At 40.4% G+C, this 17750-nt stretch overlaps 2 protein-coding genes across 10 annotated transcripts in view; both read left to right on the top strand.

Moving 5' to 3' along the window:
* Positions 1–15670, top strand: part of HEATR5B (HEAT repeat containing 5B) — a 56519-nt gene extending 40849 nt beyond the window's left edge. For all 6 annotated transcript variants that reach the window (XM_068676432.1, XM_068676429.1, XM_068676431.1 and 3 more), the window contains 5 exons: positions 3087–3356; positions 5399–5623; positions 8144–8295; positions 11231–11444; positions 12842–15670. In XM_068676432.1, the coding sequence (XP_068532533.1) occupies positions 3087–3356; positions 5399–5623; positions 8144–8295; positions 11231–11444; positions 12842–13146 (1166 nt within the window). In that variant the 3' untranslated portion in view covers positions 13147–15670. The remainder of the gene's footprint in view (positions 1–3086; positions 3357–5398; positions 5624–8143; positions 8296–11230; positions 11445–12841) is intronic.
* Positions 15671–16491: 821 nt separating this feature from the next.
* STRN (striatin) overlaps positions 16492–17750 on the top strand; it is a 69201-nt gene continuing 67942 nt past the window's right edge. For all 4 annotated transcript variants that reach the window (XM_068676439.1, XM_068676438.1, XM_068676437.1 and 1 more), the window contains exon 1: positions 16492–17214. In XM_068676439.1, the coding sequence (XP_068532540.1) occupies positions 16507–17214 (708 nt within the window). In that variant the 5' untranslated portion in view covers positions 16492–16506. The remainder of the gene's footprint in view (positions 17215–17750) is intronic.

Below are 17750 nucleotides of genomic sequence, written 5' to 3'. Positions count from 1 at the left end.
GTTTTGCAGTATAAATAAGGAACGGGTTCTCATGTTGGAAAAAGAACTCAATGCATTAGAGTATCGTTACACTGAGGAAGAAAATGCTGTGTATTCCACAGATATTGCAGATATGGTCATAATCTTACCTGCTGTTTTCTTAACTGTTGTAAGATGTAGTTTTTCTTCCTCCGAGCATTGAAATCAGTCTTTCATGTCTTGTTTTCTTGAACATGAGTGATGAAAATTATACCCAACATGCCACACTAAGCTCTTAGGAACACCTTGCTCAGTTTCATTAATGTTTCCTTATTGACTACATTTTAGCATTTCAATTAACTTTTTTTCTGAAGCTTAGTGGTTCAGCCCGCATTGTGGGGTGCCATGGAGTGTCCCTGGCAGAACTGTCATTCACAAGTTGAGTGACCTGCTACTGGAACCAGTGTGAAACCAGCCTGTTAACCAGATCTTGCCAGGAAGTGGATGTCACATAAGGTGTGTCACCAACCAAGGGCTCTGAGAATGGTGTGTGCAAACAGGAGCAAGGCAATCAGCATTGAAAGACATGTTTGTGCAGCCCAGAAGTGATTCTCAAGACTGTACAAGACTGCTAGTCAGCATAATGATGGCAGTGACACACAGCAAGACACAGTCTGCTGATTGAGGAATAGTCATTTCTGGCACATGAGAGATCTGGTGACCTGCCTTGAAATCCAGTTGAAACTCCTGATGTGACTGTCCTCTGGGTTCTTGTCTGTGTAGCAAGGGCTAGTGGTAATGTTGGTCTCACCTATGGGATGTGAAGATGAGCAGACTGTGTAGCATCAGGAAAGCCAAATGGGGGAAAAGCATACTCAACACAGATTCTGCTGGGGCAGGAGCCCAACCCCACCTCTTATATGGAGGGAAAGCCAAAGGCTATGCTGGAATAGGGTCCTGGAGTATGGGGCTCCCACGACGGTGGAAGCTGCAAGGTTATAATTTCCAGCAACAAAAAGCTTTCTCTTATCTCTAGACATCTGGTTGGTGAGTGCTGTAGGACTGGCAAGAAGACAAGAACAGGGTGCTGGAGTAGGCATCTAAGGCTAGCCATGCCTCTTTGACAGGTCAGAACTGGTACCGCTAAGAGGAATTTGGTGATATACCATTCAAGGATGCTCTTCTTGTTGGTCACAGACTGCTTAACCAAGAAGAGGGGGGTGAATGAAGCCATTTTAAACCAACTGGAAGAAACCTTGTGGACTGGATAGGTGAATCAGTTGGTGTCCCCACACAGTGCTGAACACTCTGTTACCGGGCTGCATTAGAAGAACAAGATCATTAAATCAAGGGAAATGATTTTTCCTTTCAACTTGCTTGTGAAGCTGCATCTGGAGCGGTGATAATTTTCTTAGCCCCTTCTCCATCCTGAGTAAGAGAGATGTTGACAAACTGAAAGTAACCAGTTGAGGTCCGCTAAGCTTCTTATGGAGATGACGTATGACACAAGATGTTGAATGATGTGAAGATGTTTATTCTGCAGAAGAGAGGGTTAATATGGGTTTGAATAACATTCTTCCCTTCTTAAAGGAGATTTAGAGAGAAGAACAAGGTAGATGGTTTTGAAAGGCATATAATGAGAGGGCAAGAGGCAACGGACACAAGTTGCAGCAACAACAGAAATCCAAATGGGATACAAGGAAAAAAAAAATGACGCCACGGGCATGGGTGCCTAGAGATGATGTGGTATCTCCGTGTCTGGAGGTATTCAAAACTTGATCAGGCAAGACCCTGAGCAACCTGTTCTAGCTTTCCAGTTGGCATTGTTTTGAGCAGGAGATTGGACCCAGATAACTTATGGAGGTCCCTTTCAGCTGAAACTTTTATGAGATTTCATGTTCAGCTAAGTCCTATTCCTCTACTTTCTCTTTATAGAGCACCAGTAAAATTATTTCTTTATTCTTTAATCCCCATTTCTGGTATTGTATTTCAGTTTCTAATGTTTTGCCTTGGCTTTTTGTCAGCAAATTGTTAGTTTGCTTCTACTTTACGAATATCCTTGATTTAAGGATATTAGAATCTGTCCAAAAGCTGCTTTCTGACATACTTCTAGTAACCTCTTCTTTCTACAGAGCTGTTCAAGCATCCCTTTACCATTTATTTAAAAATCTCATATTGGATGTACTGTTTCCCATCTTTGCTGGGTAAATTGGTGGCAACATGGCAAATATTTGATCGTATCTATTTAGGTTAGTTCTGCCATGTTTTATTTCACTTGAAAGAAGCAAAGTAAAATACTGAGTGTATTTATTTTACTGAGGAAAACTGCTATCTTGTTCTGGCACACCGTACTGTTCGGAAAAAAAAAATGTTAGCCCTTACTCATTTTACAAGTGAAAATAGAAGATTTTGCTCAAACCTGAGAATGCAACACAGCTAAAAATGTGAGCTCTGCTCCTTTATGTGAATTAATGGAATTGTTCACCATAGGCCAAGTAAGTTTCATTTTTCAAATCACTGCATGTGATAACACTAGCAATCATTTAAATTCATAGAGTAGTTCAGGCCACCTCTGACTTGCTGAATCTCTGTTGCTGTGTAATGGGAGAAGCAAAGATTGCAGCTGACTGAGCTGCCATTCAAAAGAGAGACTCTCCGAACTGAATGCACCGAAATCATCAAGTTAGACATAGAATCTTACAGTGCTTTTCTGTCCTCTTCTTTATTCAGCTTAAGCTGAAAAAAGATGTGTCAATGTTAGACACTTAATTTATAGCCATTAATTTAAAAATAACTTGTAATGATCATTTATTTGGCAGTCAGAGCCATTAATTTTGTCATTTGATTTAGAAGGAAAAAAAGTCAAATTTTTATTTTGTGTATTACTACATTTTTTTCTAGTTCTGGATGGATTTTTATAAAGTATTGCTGCAATCACAATAATTCTAAAGTATCTTGAATCCCTTGAAGTCCTTCTAACTAGAGCATTTAGTTTGACATGAGCCATATTTGTAGTATTTTACTGTGAAGCGAATTTTTCCTCTTGATTTTTAACTTTTAGTGTTTCATGTAATCCTTGGCATGAGATTCATATTTATTTATTTTAACTATCTTCTTCCTTTTTTCAGATGAAGATGATATTGAAGAAAAAGAAAATCCTCTTGTTTTAGGAGAGGGAGGTGAGAGTGGTGGACTTGTGCCTGGAAAATCTCTAGTATTTGCAGCCATGGAACTGCTCATGTTTATCCTAGTACGGCACATGCCCCATCTAAGTTCAAAAGTGTCAGATTCTCCAAGTCACATTGCTGCCAAATCCCACCTCTCTGAGGAGAGTGCTCGTCTTGTGGCTGCCACTGTTACTATACTGTCAGACCTGCCTTCTCTCTGTTCTCCAGCAGGTAAAGTATTGATAAAACACCTACGAGTGGTTACTGTAGGGGAACATGTAGTGGACATGTGATACTACAAAACCTACAAAATGTATATTTACAGGGTACTTTAGGGTCATCTATTGAAAATGATTTTTAGGTTCTAGAATAATGTAAGAACTCAGGCTCTTCCAGTGAGCCAACGTTAGAAAATGATTCGAAGTTTGGATGCGTGCTCTAAGTTTGCTGAGGAAATGAGCTCATTACGATTCTATTGCTTTTTTCCCTTCCTTTTTTACCTCTCATGATTTTGAAGCCTGGTGACCAGTTTTAATCATGTTATAATAGAAGATTGGCATCTCAGGGAGAATTAAGTTCCTGAGAAGCAGCTGTATGATAAAGAGTGCTATTGAGGAAAAACTAGCACAATTCAGCTATGGTACACTTTATTTTGCAGCCAGTGGCTGACAGTCATCCCAAATGCAACTCTAAACTAAATGGAGCTTTCTTCTGCTCAGGAAGGCTGTCACAAAGTATATGTCTAAACTACAGTAATTGCACTGAGTGTAGTTCAGCAGAAAAGGATACAAATATGTTGGAAGCCCTGCTCTTCAAGATTTGTTTTTTGGAGAAAACGTCATTTAGGAGCTTATCATGGATTTCTAGGAAGTTCTATGTGCTGATGTAGACAAGACATTTTAGAGGTTGATCCTTTAGCTAAATTAAATGAATGGTAAATAATGTATTTGGACAAAATCATGCTCAGGAAACAACATGGGCTGTCTTCAAATAGACAATTCATGCCCCAAAATTCTTAATATTAAAAAAAAAGGCAAATTCTGAGGTGATCTGGAGCCCTGAACTATATTGTATTTGATTCTTGGCTCTTTTTCCTTTCTCCTTATTTTTTGGGCAAGAAGAGTAATCATACTGCTTCTGTTTGAATGGAGTGAAGGCATGACTGCCAGCGTTTGGCAGTGACCTATGAAAGTAGCTACAAAACTATTGATGTATGCAGCTGATGGCTGCAGGGAGAAGAGATGGTATGTGAGCAAACGTTTGTGTTAATTGGAACTTTGGAATTAATGGAAACTGTGAACAAAGAATTTGTTGCTATCTGAGAGGTTTCATTTAATTTCTTCTTTTCTGGGCAATTTGACCTAGAGGAACTGCTTTGAAAAGGGTGTTTTACCTCCAGCAGTCCTTTCTGGTTGTAATTGTTCTGCCAAGTTTATTTCTCCTCACCGGATTTCAGAAGTATTTCTTCTTTCCACAGATGTGGAAAGATGAGGCAGAATTAGGTATGGAAAGAGACTTAACTACCTAAAATGAGTTGTATATTGATATTGTGCACCTAAACCCAATACTTCCATTCTTTCAATGCTACTCTTCTTTCAATCCTAAGGGTGCTTGGAGTCTACATGCAGTATTAAAGCCTGTTCTGTTGAAGTTCCCGTTTGTCTAAAGTCAGGTTTTGTGTTATTTGACCAGTACTTCTTTAGTTCGCCTAACTTGCACAAGGCAGGACTGGCTGCATAAAACTTACAGGTAGCTGTTGATTTCTTCAGAAAAGTAATGCTGTAGGAGGAGGATCATTTTTGTCTCCTTTGTAGAGTAACCACATGACTACAGCTTTTGTCCAGAGTGTAAGTTGCTCAAATGGACTTCCTCATGCTGCTTCTGAGGCTTGTAACACCACCAGCTTCCTTGGAAACTGCCCTAACCTGGACACTTGCTTCCAGATCAATTACTGTATTTCTTTTTTTACAGGATCCTAGATATATGCGGATCGTGTTTTAAGATACTTAATTCTCTCATGGAAGCTATGCAGGGAAAAATTTTAATAGCTGAATCATTTGTGAATTGATAACAAATGTTGGCTTGTATGAGTTTGATTATGCTATACACCAAATTAATTCACCAGTACTACTGAAGTAAAAATACTGACCTGCACATATTACTTGTTAGCAGTTTATCTTGTTAGCCATGTATAACTATTTTGAGAAAGCTTAAGAGGTTATCTACCACGCTGTTTGAAATTAACTCCAGAAATTCTACTTTGTCTTCTTTAGGTTGCATGACAGTGCTGCCCACTATCCTCTTTCTAATTACAAGAGTATTGAAAGAAACAGCTGTAAAATCAGCAGATAATCAGGTCCCACCTCCAGTCAGTGCAGCCCTTCAAGGAATAAAAGCTATTGTTACTCTTCCAACAGTCAAGACTGATGAAACTCAAAAACAGTGGGCAAGTCTTATCCGCAGTACTCTGGCATCTGTCCTGGAATACTCGCAACCTGGTAAGTGGTTTTGCAGTGCAGGAAACTTGGAGAGCTGGGTTTTGCCTTAATGAAAAGGCAAGTATTGTGTCTGTCTATAATTTAATAGGTTGCATATCTGAGGGTTGGAAATTAAAAGTGGCAGTGAATTGGTTGTAAAACTGAAATGGGGAAGATCTGAGTGCACACAGCTTAACTAATAGAAGTTATGTAGCAGGTTGTTTTGAAGCCAAACACAACATTGTCTTTAAGAAAATACAGGTATACCTTAGGAGATTCCCTCACAGTTTTCTCCTTGTTGGTCTATTTTCTTTGGCAATATAAGTCGTAACCTCCTATTAGAAATGTTGCCTTTTGCAACTCGTCTTGCAGGTCTGCTTTCTTCAGGTGCTTTCTTCAGGGTATTTTGCTATACTAGTTTAGACTTTGCTCTGCCATTTTGAATTCCATCATAAAGTATTAATTTTGTGCTTCATATTTTCATCCCAGCTAATTTTATCAGTCTTCATAGTTTCAGCTAGTGACTTGCTTCTGGAACTTGGAAATCTACCTTCTGATACCAATCAATCTTTCTGACACCTGATCAGTGTCTCGCAAGTAAAGTCTGAAGGAGTTCCAAGCTGAATTCACTTCACTTCCTAGGCCATGGGTCAATTTCTGTGACTACTGGCAACTCTAGAGGTGTTGGCAATGCCCGAGCAAACTATCATTTCCACCCCTCCTTTCCTATTTCAACAGAATACCTGCTAGCTTAAATGAAAGGAGATTTTAGTTGCCAAAACAGTGTTTGTAGAGAAACAGATCTGTTTACTGAAACTGCGATTGTTCCGTACTGTATATATGGACTCAACACTTCAATTTAAACCTCAAGGAAAATGGCAGTCTATATCTTTTAAGTGCTTGCTGACAAGATTTGTGTAGTTTTTAATGACAGTGAATGTTAAAGTGAATGAATGTGAAGACAGCAAGGGATAATTGTGGCAAAGTTCATACTGGAGTAGAAAATTCACAATACTGTTGCAGGCTTTCAGTGGTTAGAAAAAACCCTACCCCTGCCAAAAAAAATCTGTTACCCACCAGCAGGATGTCTGCTGTGTCTGTTTAGAGAACTACAGACTACTTCTGTTTGTTCCCATTTGTACTTTGCCTTGCTCTTCAAAAAGCAAAAAAGATGTACAGTCTCAGTTGCATAGTTAGCAAAAAAAGAGACACAAAGATTTGTCATTTGCATAATGGCAGCCCAGCCAAAAAACATCCCATTGCATCCCCAAGGAACTATTTATGGAGTCTAAAGAGAAGCGTGAATGGAGTTACTCATGTGACATATAGGGAGTGAGTAGGTAATTGCAAACAGTCCTGAAAATGTCTGAAGGGGAAAGATCAGTGTATTTGCATTATCCAAGTCGAAATTCTAATTCGTTCTGTCATATCAGCTCCTGTCTTCCAGCGTTTTGTTACTGTAAAAGTTCCCCAGTTCATCTTTCTACAAACATTATTGGTCTCTAGGCTCTTTGCAGACAGTTCGTTGCAAGAATGTAAATTTTCCTGTTCCTTCCCAGTCTTTTGTGAAGTGGGCCATATCACCAAGAATCTAAGCAAGGTCTGCTGCATACAATTTCAAGTCTCGTGATTCAATAAAATTCAAAACAAAGCCCACCACCACCCTAAACCAACCAAACAACAACAAAACACAAAACCCTGCCACATGTTTGTCACTTAATGCTCGGAGTCCTTTTTTTGAAGTGAGTTTCCACATCGTGGCTAAGCCAACCTAATGACTAGCTGACATCTGTAGAAGGATGTCATGCTGCCTTCGTTTTTGCTGTCTGTTGCTTCATTGGTTCTGCTCTCCCCTGAGAGTCATAGCAATCTGGCAACAAAACCAGCAGAGAAGTACTTAATTTTTTCCCCTGTTGATGGAGCTTCATGAATGAGATCCGTGAAGAGCTGGTGTAAGGAGAAAAAAAATTGAGAACTGCAAATACAGATGAATAAGAAAAGAAGGGACGGTTAAAGTAGGACTACTTTTTTTTTTGGTGACAGATAGCCATCAGATCAACTTGTCTGTTAGGTAAAACCTCACATTATGTGAAAGTTATTGCCTGCTGTTTATCAGTTTCTTACTCTGGTGTATCAGCTGAAGAGAACAACAACAACAAAAAAGAAACAAATTATATTTTTAATGGGGAAAAGATTTCAAAAATACATTTCCCCACCTTGTTTACAGATTGAAAACAAAAATGTGACTTGTTCAGAGAAGTGTGCATGATGTTTTTGGCTTGATATTTGTTTTGGAAAGTTTGAATCACTTTATTTAAACAACCATTAGAAAAGAGTTGCTCAGCTTTAAATTTTCAGTCACAGTCAAATAACAATAAAGTGATTCTGTAATGAGAAAATGTGTATTTGTATGCAGTTGCAAGTCTTTTAAAGTACATTTATTTTGTCTTTGAGTTTCCTTGTGTTCACTGGTTTTACTAAATAAATTCAAACTCCTTCTTGGAGTCAGCTAACAGTCTGTTTTTCGTGTTTTTTTTTCAGAAACCTCTAAGCCTGTTCTTGATGAAGTAAGCATACTTACAGCTATTGCTCTCTTCCTTTGGTCAGCAAGCACTGAAATAATTGGAGTGCAGTCTTTGCAAAATGGATGTATAAACAGATTTAAAAATGCGCTAAATTCCAGTGATCCTTGGGTAAGATCATGATACAGGAATGTGAATGAGACAGAGCTGAGAAAAAGTACTTGTGATACATTTACTATGTTTCCTGAATATTTTGTGATGCCTTTACTTCAGAGACAGATACTGCTTGTCAAAATAACCAGAACTTTCAACATTGTGTTATAGTTTCAACTCCTTAATTATCAAAACAACCCAAAGCAAGTGCTTTTAGGTAGTCTGTTCATAGCCTTGTGTGAGGTACCTGCCATGCAGCTTTTTAAAGGAAAAGTGTGTTTGTGTGAAATTTTAGCAAATGGAAAAAGTACGGATACCAGAGAATAGTGAGATTTTTACACTGACCCTGATCTTTTCTAATACAAACTAAACCACATATTCTGCAGATAAAATTACAGCCCACACTTCCGATGAACTCTGTGTAAATCCTATGCTTATTTTATATGTTCATACAAAACCCAGTTGAGAAAACATAATTCTGTGGTCACTGTCAAGGGCATCTACAGATTGCAAATTCACTTCTGTCCTTTGCTTTGTCTTTATGAATTGTCTTCTGAAACATTTTCTCACTAAAGGGAGAAAACAAAAAGTTGTAGCCTAACTTTGCTCAAGCAGGCTACCATGCTCTATAGTTTAGCATAACTGTTCCAGCCACGTGTACGTTAGTATGGTTGAATGGGTATACAAAGCTGCAGGTGGGAGCTAAAACTGAATAAATCTCTAGTTTTTCCACAAGCAAGTACTGCAGAGTTCCCTGAGAAGGAAAATACGCAGAAAATGCTGACCCACATAGGGTCACATCGAGGCATTTAGAATCCTGTTCAGACTGAGTTCTCTGCAGCACGGCTGGCCTTTTTCATTGTGGGCATAAAACTCAGTTGGTTCTCTTCTGAGGCCTAACTTTGGATGAAAGACTGCTTAAGATCTTAGCGTGTGAATGGAAGTGTCAGCTCTATCATGCAGAAACTTATGTCTTACTCTGTCAGCTCTGTATAAACACACAAACAGCAAAGTACATCTTTGCCCACCCTGCTGGCAAGCTCTCGGTGAGCTGGAACTTAATGCTAATTCTGTAATTCACAGGGAATGCTTTGACAGCAGCCAGATTATGTCCACTCACTCTCCTTGCTGACGTGTAGAGCATATACTCTGTAATGCTTGTTGTGTGTTTATTCTAAATTTTTTAAAATATAAACCAGTCATTACTGGGTTTGGGGTAAGTTATGAGGCACCTGTTTGTAATATAAGCATTGAACTGATTATGGAGAGGAGGAACAACTCTTCTTTAGAAGTACCACTGTCTTAGAAGAAATACAGGAATATTTTTTAGTACTTGCCTGCAAAAGCCTGAAAGGTTAGATATGCTGTATAATAATATCCTGAAGGCAAGTTCATTTTCTGGATCTATAGGCTCTCAGATGAGAGACCCTTGACTCTTAATGCTAATTGGTAAGTTTTATGGGAGAGTGTGTTTTACAGACTTTGAGGAAGCCCTGGCTTTAACTTGCAGGAGTTTTTGTGGGTTTCTGTGAATGCAAAGTAGTCACAAGATTTATATTTATAAATACATAGAATAAAAGGAAATTACATGGAATTCTGCTGTCAGATGGAGTTGAAAAACTTGTACTTCAATTACACATGCATGTAAAAAAAAAAAAAAAGCAACAACACATGCCTTTAGTCATTATTTTGAAGGTTAATAACCTTAATTAATAATGAGTAAAGGGAAGGGAATTATTTGGAGTGGTATGGAAAGATACAGGAATAATTTGTTGAACAAGGTCAAAGATTTTTCTCCTAATGCATTACTCAGCATACTTTTCTACCATGGAGCTCTATTAAAAAGCACAGAAATATTATTTGAGGAGTTGTTATTACTTCAGACCTAAAACACTGAACTCTACAGAAAACTTGCAGTCATATATTAACAAACAGAGCTGCTTAACTTGTATTTTCTTACTATTAGTTTTTATTATCTGTCTTTTTAAATCAATATTTTTATTTATACATCTCTGTTTTCAGTCATCCCCCATCTCCTCCCAGATCACTGTGTTCAGTAATACTTCCTCTGGAATGTTTCTGTTCATGCTTGATAACTCCTGTTCTGGCTTGAGTGTAGTTTGAAAATGTGCTGTGTTTCATCCACATGCTTGTAGTGTTTTACTTTTTCAACTGCTCTTGGTTATTTGGTAGCATTTTGGAGAAAGGCTTTTGTGAACCCAACTCAAATGCATTCATAAAGGTTCTTCCAGATAAGGCTATCAGTGAGTCATTTTCCCAGATGTTGACTTTACTATTCCCTACTTATAGCAAGAAGAGGAGGGCGGGGGAGGAATAGAAAGGAAGGGAGGAGAGGGCTATGTGTTCCAATTCACTCTATAGTTACACATACAGGTGTATAAAAGACCACCTATATGTAAGATCACTTTGATTTGAGTCATTTTTATAGACTCCATTACCCTTCTGAGATTGTATTTTCAAAAACATTAAATGCTATTCAATCTACTGTTAGCATTGAGAGTTCTGAGGCTTACAGATGTCATTCTCTGTGGACCTGTGTGGCTGCCTAGTATGACATTAACTATTCCTTTCTTTTCTTTGAGTCTGTGTTGTTTAACGCCATTTTGTACCTGCAGCTAATTCTAATTGAAGACTACCAAGCTGTTTAATGGCACAAAAGCAACCCTAAAAAATTTCACAGAGACAATCCCTTAGTCTTTACATGAAGTAATGTGTAACTGAAGAATTAGAATCAACTACAATCAAAAAGCTTCTGCTTCTCTTATTGCAAACTGGTCTTATTCACTTTGTTTCCTTCCTGCTTAGTTGTAGTTGCTTTTTTTTTTTTTTTATGTAGTGCATGTGTCTCACACACATAGATAGCAGATTTTATTAGAACTCCCTGAGTTAACAAGTAACTTTGAGGACAATGTATTTATCTTGATTTCATTAGGTTCAAGCCAAGTGTTACCAGCTTCTGCTTTCTGTGTTCCAACATACCAATCGTGCACTGTCAACTCCGTATATTCATTCTTTGGCCCCTATAATGGTGGAGAAGTTGAAAGCTGTGGAAAGGAACCGCCCAAACAACAACCTGGAGCTGTTAGCAGTCCAGGAAGGAATTAAAGTCCTTGAAACATTGGTTGCCCTTGGTGAGGAGCAGAATAGTAAGTATTTATTTTTATCTAGAAAGATTTATCTAGAAAATGTGTAATTCTAAAACAAAATATTGAACACTAGGACTCTTGCAGTTTAGAACTTGATGCTATTTTCACAAAACATCTGTGCTATTTTCACAAAATATCACAAAACATCACTTTTGTGATTCTGTTACTAGAACTTTTATATACATGGGCTTGTATAATGCGTACAGTATGATTTCAGAGTTTGATGATTACAAAGAAAAATCTAAATGTGAACTGAAGTAGTGTTTCTTCTTTCTTGTATTTGGAAATTTATGTGTAAATTTACTTTTTCCCATTTTTAAACTTCTATTTATTTTAGCGTATTCATTGCTTTTATCAGGTTGCTTCTACCACCTCAACAAAGCTTGTTTAAAGGGCCCCAGAAATTGAATTGCACTGGTCAGAATACCTAGATCTGTAGATGGAGCCTTCTGTTTGCTTGGTAGATAGAATACAATGTTATAGTTTATCTTTAAATTCAGCTAGAGTAACTGAAACAATGTAATAACCAAAGACTTAGTCTGCAGACCTTGATTGTAATCAGCATTTAAAATCAATTGTAAAGATATTACTGTTTTTTTTTTTTTTCCCAAATGTATTCCCTGTTGATATTCCTCTTCACTGATGATATAATTTTGGCATAGTTGTTTCAAACACATGTTAAATGGGAGAATAACTGAAATGTTTAAGTTCTTCTAAATTTGCAGTTACCATTTTACACGTTTCAGAGGTGTACTTGTATCCTCTCTAGATAGAAAAATTAGCCCTACTACTTTAGTTGATTTTTTTGTTTTCAAGATAAACTCTGTGCCATTTTCAGCTGTGGTCCTGTTAGTTTTTGCTAGCCCATTACATATTTGTAATGGTAGTTTTTGAACTGATACCTTCCAATATGGAGTAATATAATATACCAGATAAATGTCCCTGAATTTTTAGTGAACAGTTGCATAGTAATAGCAGTTCTGTTATGCTCAGTGGGGAGGCTGCTTTTCAGATTCAATTGAATAATGTTTCTCTCTGTCACAAAAGTGTTTTAAAGTCCTTTAATATGATAGTCACTCGACATTTTAAGATCTGTTATCAATAATCTGCAGTCAGACGGTGCAAAGGCATCTCTAAAGATGTGTCAGGAGCAAAATAACTGTGGTGAACAAAAATAGAAGTCTGAAGCATAATTCTGATAAGCAAAGTTTGAGTGACCAAAGACAAGGAAACAGTCTTCATATTGTTTGTTCTTGATAGGCTCATTTTTAATTACAGTGCTCATTGTCAATATGGAATATGAAATAACCCATATTAGACTAGTTACTGATGCAGTTCTTTGTTTTGTTTTGTTTCCTTCTGATATGATTGCTACTCTTTTTTTCTTTTACTTTTAGGAGTCCAGTTGCTTGCACTTCTTGTTCCCACTCTGATCTCCTATTTACTGAATGAAAATGCCTTTGCTTCTGCATCTACGGTATCTAAGGATCTTCATGAGTTTGCACTTCAGAATCTAATGCACATTGGTCCACTTTACCCACATGCTTTCAAGACGGTAATGGGAGCTGCTCCCGAATTAAAAACACGTCTAGAAACTGCAGTCCGAGCAAGTCAGGCCAGCAAAGCAAAAGCAGCTGCTAGGCAACCACCACCCACAGTACATTCCACCCCAACAATTAAACTGAAAACTAGCTTTTTTTGAATTACTTTTATTATTTTTGGACTGCTCACTAGTCAGAAGCATTACATTATCCCTGATGTGTTACTGCATATGTGTCTGTAATTTTGTGAAATTTGTATGTTAAAGGCTAGTAGAGCTTTGTGTAATTACTTGAAATCCATGCATTACAAGGGAAGTGGTGTTAATAGTATTTGTATAGATTTTTGAGAAATTGAATGTGATCATATTTATGTATTTACGTTATAAATTATCCACCAAAAACCCCTATTGTCTATCTCATGAAATTGTTTTATTTATTTTTAAAAGGTACCCTGAACCTTTCTGAATGGTTTCTGAAATGTAGTGACTGTTATGCTACCACTGTGGCAACACTAACACAGTGGGGATGGAGGGAAGAGGGGAAGCTGTTACGCAGTACTTACTGTATACCATGGGGAATTTTGAGTGTAGAAGTATGCACTTTTTCCTTTTAAAACAAACTAAGGAAGGGGGCTGCCAGACACTGTAAATCATTTCAGCTTGCATGAAGAGAAAAAAAAAAAAGACAACTTTAAGCCTTTCTCAAGGTGAACAATCAAGCATGCGGTTGTAATGAGTCGTCTTTACTTATATGATGTATATTTCATTTAGGTCCATTTCCGTGCTTGAAAATTAATAAAGGATTCCAAGAATCTGATACCCTATCTCTCCTAAGATAAATTAAAAAGAGAAAATGCATTGGAAAATGACTTTATAAAGAGGACTGCCTGCTATCTGGAGTTTTGTAGCTATAGAATTTGGCCATTGTAAGGTGCTGTGTGTTATTGCAGTCTCTCTATCAGACGCTAGTTGATTATGATGACTGTGCGCTGCTTTTTGTTCAGATTCCTAGACATTTACTGATTCCTGCAAAATTTAGTCTCATTGGATATATCTTATCTGTAGTCTTGATAAAGTTTGCAGAGCCAAATGACTTGCGCCTTTTGCACCTTAACCAACTGTAAGGAAGCAGAACACAAGCGTGAGCCAGGCTTCTCCAATTTTTCCTTCTCTTACCAGGCTTTTATTTATCTATTTTTTAAAAAAGCACATGGTTCCCATCTGAGAGAGTTTGATTTGCAGATTTTGGAACTTAAAGAGAAATCGTGTGCTGTGCTGACCTTACGGCTCAAGAGCCAGCAACTCCCAGTGGTCATGTCTGCCTTCTGACAGACCTTACCCTTCATACTGGCAGAAATAGAGAACCATGTATTTTCTTGTATATACAAGACTGACTTGCATGAAGTTTTTGACACTCCTGTTGAATTTGTAGACTTCCATAGGGCTCTTTCTATACATTTTGCTTTATAGAGAAGTCATGTAACTGGAAGACTAGGACTGTTGGGTTTCATCTCTTCTCTCTGTTTGTGTTTTTCTGGATATAACAGCACTCTGTAAAAACTGTATATATTTTAGAAGCTTCACTTGAACGTAAATATAACAAAGGGATAGTAAATAGAAATGAACATGATTAATAGTTGGGTGAAATATTTGTAGATCATTATTTTTGCATAATCACTTGCCTCTGGTCTTTCATTTTCCATAAGAGCTTATGTAAGAAGCTCCTTTGAAGACCTTTGCAAAATGAAGGACAAGGTAATGCTTTTTTGTTCTTTGTATTTGGTGTGTGAAAGATGTTTAACATAAAGATATCTGAAAGCCTTTTATTTCACACTGATTCTTTTAGCACTAAAGCAAGGACAAGAAGTTTGCGCTACAACAAGAAATGCAAACTCTAGTCTTTCAAACGTTTTTCATAAATGTGTTAATAAGAATAGCTTTCAAGTCTTGTTCCTTTCCTACTGGAGTTAAAGATGCATGCAGCACTAAAAATAGTATGCCGTACATGAGTAGTAAAGTAATTTCACTATTTTTGTCATCTTTGCATACTGGGATTGAAGTTGATCAAAATCTTAATGCTCAACATTACAATGCTATTTTGCTCAGCAGTTGTTCTGAATGTGTTCAACATTTAAGGCAAAGTTCAGTGAAAGTGTTAAGGAAACTTTTGCTACACAACTGAACCCAAAAAATTTGCAAGTAAAAATTAGAAAAGTTTAGAACCTGCTTCTTTCCACCCCTCCACCCCCCCACTCCCTCCTTCAGGTAATCTAGTAATTGACAACTTTTTGTCTATAATCAAGGTTGTCTTTATTTACTGTATTTTTTTTTTATCTCGGCACTTTCATGTTTTGCCTACACTCCAGTTAAAAAGACATCTGAAAACTCAGAAAAGGGGGGAGGGGGGATGTGTAGCAATCAAGCATAACTAAAGTCTGTAGAAAAACAGTAAAAACGTTAGCAGAAGGGAAAATAATGCTAGATAGATACAGAGATGTAGGGAAGGGAGAGGTTTTTCTATGTACACTGTGATGGTATACAACAGGCTCAACCTTCATTTGTGTACATGCTTCTCTAGTTTTCATTTGCTTTACTTGCTCTGGATATGAAAAGTATGACCATGTGGTTTTACATGATATTTTTGCATCAAACTTCGTTTGATTAAAAAAATAAAACTGGAACTGTCTGTAGTGCTTATTGTTCTTTTTTTTCTTTCTTTTTTTGTCACACTCCTTTTCGTCATTTTCGTTGTTGCTGGCCATTTTGCTGCGCTTTTTCATGAAGCTTGTTGCTGCGTTTCCCCTTCACGTCTTTCCTCTCCGCTGTTTCCTTCCTTTCTCAGTGAGCCTTGTTGTTCTGCCCTGTTTCTCTACCAGGTTTCCCCCAGCCTGAGTTCCCAGCTGGGTGCTTTTGGTGACGTTCCCCGGCGGTTCCTGATCCTTTCTGCAAGCTTCCTTAATTCTTTTTCCCCTCTTTAGAAGTGCTCAGAGGCTGCCCACCAGCCGCAGTTATAACTTCTCAGGGCTGGGTTACGAAGCAAGTGCAATTTCGGAACAGCTAGAGCCAAACAGGAAGCGCTGCTTGAGCAAGCAGCGGGGCACTCGTGGGGCACGCAGGGGCTGATGTTGACGCTGCGAGCTGAGGATGTCCCATCGCGGCTCGGCAGCCACCCATCTGTGGCTGAGGCAGCCTTCCACATCTGCCTGTCTTCATGTGGAGAGGTCTGAGGGCTGCTAGCACGAAGCCCTGCTGTAAAGCCTGGTGGTGGTTGGTGGTGGTGTGTACTGCTCTTTAGCAAGCCTCTTGTGTAACAGGGCAACTAAGCCCAGCTTTGGTGTTTTTGTGCTTCTGGGAAAGGTGTGAGAGAGCAATGCTGCTGACAGCTCCTGCCCTCCACCTGTGGTGTTGCCATCAGTCTGAAAAAGCCTTGTTATCCTGTCAGAAGAGGCAGTGGGGTAATTCATGAGAAGCGCTGTTGTGCCGTCCTAAAGCTTTTCAGGAACCCCACTCATCCTGTGAAGGATGCTGAGTTCCCAACGCCTTGACAGCGAGCGGTGGCCAGACAAGCCCAGAACTGAACCGCCAGGAGCTGAAAGAGCAGCCTTTGGTGGACATTGGCGGAGCTGCTGCACAACCCTTGTCCCCTTCGTGTCCCCAGGGAGCCCTAGCGCGGCGCTGTGTGAGGAAGAGGAGGAGGAGGAGGAGGAGGAGTCCCCTCCCCCGCCGCCCGCGGGCACTACATCTCCCAGCAGCCCCGGCGGCCGGGCGGCGAATCGCTCTCCGGGATTGTCCCCGCCGGGCCGCGGTAGCAGGCGGCGGGGGCGGCTGTCAGGCGCTGACGGCGGCGGGCGGGCGGGACGCGCCCAGGTCGCTGCCGCTGCCGGGACGCGGCTGGGCGGGGGCGGCGGCGGCGGCGGCGGAGCCGGCCCGGCCATGGACGAGCAAGCGGGGCCCGGCGTCTTCTTCAGCAACAACAACAACAACAACGCGCTGCTGCTGCCGCCGCCGGCCGGCGGGCCGGGGCTGGAGCCGGGAGAGGCGGCGGCGGCAGGAGGAGGAGGAGGAGGAGGAGGAGGCGGCGGTGTGGGGGGGGTGCCCGGTGCCGCCGCGCCGGTGCCGGCGTCCCGGGCTCAGTACAGCGTGCCGGGCATCCTGCATTTCCTGCAGCACGAGTGGGGCCGCTTCGAGGCGGAGCGCGCCGAGTGGGAGGCGGAGCGGGCGGAGCTGCAGGTAGGGAGCCCCGGCCGCGGCGGGGCACGGCGCGACATGGCGGCTCCCGGCCGCTCCCCGGCACCGGCCGCCGCGGGAGGCGCTCGGCTGCTCCACGGAGCCCTCGGGGGGTGCCGGGGCTCAGGGGAGCCGGGGGGGGGGCTGGGGAGCGCTGCCTGCCCGGGGGAGCCCCCTCGGGCTTGTTCAGCGGGGGGGTGTCGGTGGGGGATCCTCGCAGTCTCCCGGCCTCGCCCCAACGTCCCGGCCGCCTCCCGGCTCTCTGTGCCTTTCCTTGAGGGTGCCGTCTTCGTAAAGACGCTTTGAGCCAGTTTAGCGACATCAACCGCTTCTTTTTTTCTTTCTTTCTTTCTTTTTTTAATTTATTTTTTATCTTTTCTTATTCTTAACTAGCAGGAAAGTCACCCCTTTAATTCTACTTTCTATAATAACATCAAGCAAAAGCCCTCTGAGAGGAGTGGCAGATGTGAGATTCCTCGCCCAGCCTTGGTTCCCTTGCAGGGACTCAGAGGAAGTGGCGGTGAGACGGAGAGGGACGT

The sequence above is a fragment of the Anas acuta genome, chromosome 3, assembly GCF_963932015.1.
Source record: "Anas acuta chromosome 3, bAnaAcu1.1, whole genome shotgun sequence".
NCBI lineage: Eukaryota > Metazoa > Chordata > Aves > Anseriformes > Anatidae > Anas > Anas acuta.
Note: the sequence above shows the minus strand (reverse complement) of the source record. Positions and strands in the feature narration are given on the sequence as shown.